At 40.8% G+C, this 7,666-nt stretch overlaps 1 protein-coding gene across 1 annotated transcript in view; it reads left to right on the forward strand.

Moving 5' to 3' along the window:
- Nucleotides 1-7,666, forward strand: part of ERBB4 (v-erb-b2 avian erythroblastic leukemia viral oncogene homolog 4) — a 580,731-nt gene that overhangs the window by 259,152 nt on the left and 313,913 nt on the right. The window contains exon 4 of the mRNA XM_009329670.1: nt 3,841-4,027. Within this exon, the coding sequence (XP_009327945.1) occupies nt 3,841-4,027 (187 nt within the window). The remainder of the gene's footprint in view (nt 1-3,840; nt 4,028-7,666) is intronic.

The raw sequence follows: 7,666 nt of genomic DNA on the forward strand, positions 1-7,666 counted from the left end.
GGTTGGTGGGTGGTGAGCAATTGTACTGTGCATCACTTGCTTTGTGTATTATTATTATCATCATCATATTATTATTATTATTATCATTTTATTTCAATTATTGAACTGTTTTTATCTCAACCCATGAGTTTTTCTCACTTGTGCTTTTCCAATTCTCTCCCCCATCCCACCGGGTAGGAGGGGAGTGAGCGAGCGGCTGCGTGGTGCCTAGCTGCCGACTGAGGTTAAACCACGACAGGGACCATGGGAGTTTCAGCCTTTTCCTCATTCAAATCTATACACTGATTCCCGTTGCCGTACCCAAACAACTTTGGGGAGCCCAAATGCGTTTACCGAAGTAGCAGGAGTGCTATGGGAGCCTGAGTCTGTCACTGCCTCACTCGATGGCTTCTTCACATGACAGGTCATATCTGAAGAGCTGGACAGGTGACAAGGGAAGGTAGGATCATGCTGGCCTGGAATTCCCAGTCAAAATAATGCTGTAATGGAGGCGGGGGGAGTCCCACAAAATCAAAATGGTCAGCAAGCAAGACTGGAGGTTGCCAGAGTTCATTTGGTTTTCCCTATTGGAAACTTTCAGCTTTAAGTCTGTTGGCAATTAATCTGTGTCTTTCCATTCCAGTTGTAGGTCATGGGAACAGAAATGCAGTTATTTGTGTCCTTGTCTCCCTTTTTCTTTCCTGAGGGACTGACTCATGGGAAACGTATTTTTGCAAGGACCTCCAGCCCTAGCAGGAGAATCAAAGTAGGAGGTGACTCTCAAACTGCCACTGCTGTGAGCCACTCCACCTTCTTGGTGGGACACAGATTAATGCTGAAGCAAAAGCAGATAAAATAAAACATTATGATATCTGAGCTTATACCTGAGTTCAGGATACCTGAACAGGAAAGCGTTCATCCTTGTATACAAAGGATGGAAGGTTCAAATTAAGCCTAACCTTGGCATGAGTTGCAGAGGATCAGACTGGCTGATCCCTTCTGGCGTGAGGATTTGTGAGTCTGCATGGAAGCCAACAGGTGTCTTTGCAGTGACTCCAACAGGGCTTGGAGTGAGCTCCAAGTGGGCAGATGTCCATTTTCAGTAAGAATCACATCAAAACTCCTGGCAAAGTGACAGTGTTGGCCAGGAGTGGCCAAAACCTGAGCTGGCTACTGCACTCCCAGTACGTTTTTTCAAGCTGGACCAGTCAGAAAACACACCATCCTGCAAAACATGTTATTGCTCTGCCTTTTTCATTCAAATTTGAATTAAAAAATAAACCCCCAAATTAATATAACAGACCATTAGATTTGGTCGGTCAGGTTGATACGTTCTAGTAAATTAGAAACCCTTTGGTTTATTTTCATCATTTTGTTTTGCAAGGATTAACATGGCAGTTTCTCCAGCAAATAAAAAGGTCTTGCAACTGATGGAAGCCATGGGACTGGAAAGGACCCTCTAGCTCTTGTCAAAATATTTGCCATAATTTGTCATTTCGGTCAGATAAACCAAACAAACAAAATACCAAGGATTCTGGGTTAGGGGTGGCAGTTCACAATTATCAACAACAAAACTTTGTCCTTTTCTCCTGTTTAATTTAATTTGGATTGAAGATTTGCTGGTGAGGGGGTGTGTATGTAATTTCAGTGCCATGGTGAATTAGGGCCCTTTCAGGTGGACTTGCTGTACGGCAGTAAACAAGACATACCCTAAAAATAGAAAACATGGTTATAAGTGACAAAAATTGGCAGGGAGGACTTGGTTAGATGCAGTTTTGGAACTGCTTTTAATTCTTTTCAACTCAATTCCAAGTTAAACATCCCTTTAAATTAATTACAGCAATCACAGTATCCCTAGAATATCAGTGGAGAAACTGAAGCCATGAGTATAATTTTAATATTTCCTAAATTCTGAAGAGAGGATAAAAAAGCCATCTTAAGGAAATTTTTGTGTACGATGAAAATCAAATTCCTGACCAAACTGGCTAAGCTGAAATGTCTGAAAGCAAAGAACTATCATGAAAGTGCTGGAAAGCTTCTGATTATAATGGAATCAGTGTCCCAGGGTATAATGCAGCTCTACATTTAATATTGAGCTACTGAACTGTACTTCTCAACCTAGCTCAACTCACTGGGTTCTCATCAAAGTCCTGTAATGACACTGTGCTCTGTTTAGATGCCAAGCAAGTCTTGAAATAGCTCCAGCAGCTTCAGCTGAGCTGTTCCAGCAGCTTCAGCTGAGTACAGGCGTTTGACTTTAGAAGGAGAGCTAGTGCCTAGACTTTGTGGCATATAAATCCTTCCTTATGTATACTGCCACACTTGCTAATAACTTTACGAACTTTTATAAACCTAATTAAAAGGCTTTTGCACACTTACGTATGAAATCATAGCAACAGCGCTGAACCAGCAGAGCAAAAGCCTGTCCTTTGTGCTGCAAATCCATGTTGCCTTTCTTTATTAATGATACATACACAACACATTTAATTCAAAGCCTGCTATTGTTTGCCTGTTTGTTTTTATTACGATATTGACTGGAGTCCCCATCATGTTAGTTATAATCTGTGCACGTTACTCTAAGCAGAATTTTTCTTTCTGTGTATTGTTTAAGGTATTGATGTTGCCAGAGGGAAGAAAAAAGTGCATGCATCCACTTAGGCACACAAGTAGTTATATCAATTTCTGTCCATTAAATATACATACACACATAAATATATGTGTATACAGTGGTTGCAGCCTGTTGCGGACATGGAATTAGGTGAGATTTGAAAACCGTATTTGAGAGGTCCTGTTTCTGGAAGCAGCTCTGGGCAGGAGCATCCCTCAGCCTGTGCGAAGTCCTGCTGAGGATGGTGGGGCTCTATGTGAGTGTTGAAATGACACTTTTCAAAGGCGTTTGCAGATTTCTAGGCCATTTATTTAAATTGCTTAGAATGAATTTTGTTTTCTAAAAAAGCATACTTTTAAATCTTCTTTTCTTTCTAAAAACATCTTAGTTTTGTTAATCTTTTGGACTTCGAAAAGCTGTTTCTAGTTACTGAGTTTTGGGGTGTTTTTTCCCTTTACAACCCAGGCAATCAATTCCTGAGTTATAAGCAAGGGGGTTATTGAGTAGTTCATCTAAACCAAACAAAGATTTCAGCCAACCCAAAGATGCAGCAATGATTTTGCTAAAGATTTTGATACCAGTTTTGATCAAAGTTTGGGATATCTAGCATGTATGGTTCCAGCACTTCCAAATGAAACTTGAAGTGGAATCTTTGTAAATGTTCAGTGATTGATTTCATTTAGAAGTACAAAAATGGGTGTTAATACATATGTGCTTTGTCTTTATTTACTTTTCCAAACCTGCCCCCCATTTCTACCATCCGTTCCTGTTTGATGGTGAGCTCTTCCAGAGGTGTGTCTCTTACCCCATGTTGTGTCCCTTCAGTCTCACCCTGGAATATCCTGTACCACAGAGTTACTTGCAGGCAGACAGTCTTATCTGAACTGTGGCGTTGCCCCAGTGGATTCTGCTCATGGCCTGCAGAGGCCTTTGACCTGCTTTGAGTTGTGTGAAGTCATCCTTTCGTGCATCTTTAATACTTACTGTGAATTTGTGCTCAGGTTTAATAAAACTGAAAAGAATGTCTACCTCTTTATTTTCTAGTTTTCCAACCAGTATCTCTAATAAACTCAGTTAAACTGAAACAGAAATGTGGTTAAAATCAGTAAGTTGAAACAGAATTTGTTTTCCAAAGTTGTTGAGTTTTTTTCTTGGGTACCAGCATCTCATACTAAAGCATCCACTGTATGAGAAATTCAGAACAATTTAAAATGGACCATTTCTAATGTGTTTGTTTAATTTTTGTCTTTCAGTCTATCCGAGAAGTCACAGGGTATGTTTTGGTGGCTTTGAATCAATTTGAGTACCTGCCATTGGAGAACCTGCGCATTGTTCGTGGGACCAAACTCTATGAAGAGCGATATGCTTTGGCAATATTTCTTAACTACAGAAAGGATGGTAACTTTGGACTCAGGGAACTTGGCTTGAAGAACTTGACGGGTAAGTGGAACTTGCAAATGTGGTGGATTAGTCGCAAGAAGAAAAATGAACTTGTTGAATATTTGCCCCAGTGCCCTCAATCACTTGCGTTCTGCAAATAACAGAAGTACCACGAGAGGCTGGCAGTTGTACATTGTTTGAGACGCTCGTTGGTACTTAATTTCATTCCTTTTTTGGTTCACAACTGTACTTTTCTCAGTACTGATCAAAGGCTGTGTATGGAATTCATGCCAAGAGCATATTCGAAACAAAAATAGTTGTTGAAAGAGTAGATGAACTTTTTTCTTAGTTTCGAGAACATGAGCATGTTCGTTTCCTTGTGATCCTTGGTTATTGCATGTATGTTGCTTCAGGTGTTACATGTTTTCTGCCATGTTAGCTTAGCTTTAGCATCCCCCCTGCCTCTGCTTTTGCTGCTCTGTGTCACCATTGCTGCTGCACTGGAGGGGGTGGGGGCAGAGAAGGGGATGGGAGGGGGAGACTGTATCTTTGGTGTATTTAATTTTAGAACTTCCTTTTCTAAGCAAAAACAATGTATTATATATAGTGAGAAAAGTGCTTATTTTCTTGAGACAAAATGTAAGCCAAGTCCATGGTTTTACGTTCATCTGTAAATTCAGGGCTGGATCACAATGTGGGTAGATCAACATTTCATTTCTCCCAGCTGAGAATCGACAGTCAGTGGTTTGGGAGATTAAAAACTGGCTAAATATCACTGGACTGTAACTTAATAAAGTGCTGGCAGTGGCAAACTCTTTTTAGGGAGTTCACTGGTAGTATTTTATTTATATCTGGTTTCTCATCAGCTATGATCATTTCTACCCTAAGCTTTGGTGATTGTGGAATGGCCTTATTTCTGCTAGTGGCTAAACGCTGACTGAAAAATCACTGACCTGAGCTGAATGAGGAGTTTGAACCTGAGTACAGAGAGATGGGAGCCTTCTGAACTATATTTAGGCACCCTTCACTCTCTGCTTTGTTCGTGTCACAGTATTCAGTGGCACACAAGTGCTTACAGTTCCCTGTTGTTCAAGCCTCGCCATGCTGTACAGCTAAGCTTTCAAAAACAGGAGGGAAAAGGAGGCTTGAAATATTTTACAAAATAAAACAGTTTTGGCTGACTCTTTCTGATCCTGCTCTTTCTTCTGGTCATATTTTTAACAATTTTCTTTACTGAGACCATCATGCTGATATCAGAGTGCTTCCCAAGGTCTCTAAATCCCTGCCATCTACTACTCTTCTCTCTATCACTGTCATAATCCAATTTCCTCCTCTTCTGTTCCCACATATCTTCCCATCTTTCTGATTTAGGGTGTTCATTGTGACTGTCTATACCTTCACATAATACAGAGCCATAGCATTGGGTAATAATAGTAGTATCTGTTTCTTCGTATATTTTTTCTTGTCTGTGGTCTCGAAATGCTTTGTAAAAGACATTAGGCTGGGTGAAACTGAGACAGAGAGGTGAGGTGAGGCAAAGGCCAGAGGAGGACTGGAACCTTTCCTCTTGAGTCTGAGGCTGTTGTTCTGCCAGGAAGTGAGGGTTGTATTTTCAGTGCTTATTTAGCCATGGCTTTGCTGTGCAGTAAGGTAAAAAAACCTTATCGTGTAGGCTCCGGCTCAAGATTTTCTTCTTTTACCAGCTGCCCTGCGCCAATAGGCAGTTCATCTGACTCCAGAGATTCTTGCTGGAAGCTGCTTTTACGTGATACGCATAGCACCAAAACCGCCCAGCGAATAGCTTGACTTTCTTTTCAAGTGTCGTAAGAAAACCTGCCTTAGCTCAGCCTCTGAATCTTTCCTAACATGAGATCATCACAGCCACTTCATCTGATTTAGGTGTTTACAAAGCCCTCTGATGGCATTATTTGGCTCAAAATGTATTGTTGTCTCTTGGAAGACAAGTGCCCTAATAACACTAGCTTTTCTCCTCTGAGCACTTAAAATAGCTTCTGGGTGCTGGATATGAGCCAGTGCGTGCTTCAAAATACTCTCAATATTTTCTAGATAGCGTGTGCCAGGGCCTTATGAGTCTCTTCAGCAGCTGTTCTTTGACCATTTTGTATACTGGTTAAGATGCACCTGGCTATTTTAACCCACAACCTGCTTCTTGTTGCAAATGCTCTCCCTGGAGCATATTAATACTTAATTTATTTTCCTAACACATCCTTAGCATTAGTAGCTGCATAAAAATAACTGGTGGATGTGGAAGTTGGTGATGTTGCAAGGCTCTGATATATCAGATGTGTCTGGACCTATCCTGTGTCTACCAATTGCTCCATGTTTACATGAGAAACGACGAGAGATTTGTTATTAAATTTAAGATGAAGCAGCCCCTGTAAGCTTGCATCCTTCAAGCTTCTAGTCCACTGCAGATTTCGAGAGATTGGCTTTGAATGGTGAATCTCTTCCGCTTGAGTAAAAGATAAGCATAACTCTTGCCCTGCATGTGAAGAACTGTCTTTCCAGGGCTTATGCCTTGTTCACAGAAGTTTAGGAAGTTCTGTTCTTATTTGTGCAGTGTCTGGATGATGGGATCCTGAGGGTATTTCTGCCCAGTACTGCACAATATGCAAATATAAACACTACTCCCTGTGTTAAACAAATGAAGAAGCTGCTCTCACCTGCAGATTATCCTCAGACATAACCAGAGACAGGGTTTCAGCCTCCTGTGCAGTACCGATGCATTATTTTCAGTGTGTTGTTAACAGCTGTGTTTTTATTATCAGATATGTCTATCAGGTTTTCATATTTAAATGTAACTTCAAATACTTGAATTTCCTCCCTTACACTATGAAAAAAATAACAGCTATGAAGGCAAAAAACATGATCCAGTTCTCACTCATGATGTCTGTCAACCCAAAAGGGAGTTTTGTTTGCGTAGCGCAGGCCAGGACCACGTCCTAAAATTCCTATGACACTTGCAAAAAATCTTACCTGTAAAAATCCTTTTCTCAATTGTTATAAAAACTTAGTCAATGGTTCCACAAAAGTGTCAAAAACAAACAGACATTGAACTAATGATGTGGCTGCTGCCATCTCAGCTGGACTCATCTGAGCTTGCAGATTCAGCTGGCAAGTAGCCTTAAAGTAAAAAGGAAGTTTTGACATACTGAACGTGTTATTCACTCCGAGATTAGCAGAATAACCAGTGCTGAGGGAGAAGGTACACCACCTTCTTCCATTCATTGCCTGCGAGCTAGTGTAAATCGTTCCTGTCTTCCCCAGGTAGCTAGGCAGTCAACCTTAACTTATCCAATGAAAGGGCATAATCATTGTTCATACTTTGAGTACTCCAAATATAGAGAATACCTGATGGCTGCGTTTCATTACGGCATTTATCTTCATGACTGGGGAAGGAGCGATAACTCACAAGTGCCAAAACCACTTATGAAGTTTCCCATATTTTCCTCTGAGTAAAGATGAGTAAGAGAGATCTACAGTGTATGATGTATCTTTGACTGAGCAGTGATAACCTCATCTCCCCTGTTGGCCTTGGGGACAGAGGCTCCCGTGCATGTGGCTGTGCAACCATGGAATTCCTTCAATATATTAGAGTAAAACGGACTTAGCAGTGATTAGTTCAGTAACACAAAAAAGCAGCAAAATATGTAGTTTCTTATCTGCTTGTTTTGCAGG

This window comes from Pygoscelis adeliae, unplaced genomic scaffold (assembly GCF_000699105.1).
Source record: "Pygoscelis adeliae isolate BGI_AS28 unplaced genomic scaffold, ASM69910v1 Scaffold7, whole genome shotgun sequence".
NCBI classification, from domain to species: Eukaryota; Metazoa; Chordata; class Aves; order Sphenisciformes; family Spheniscidae; genus Pygoscelis; species Pygoscelis adeliae.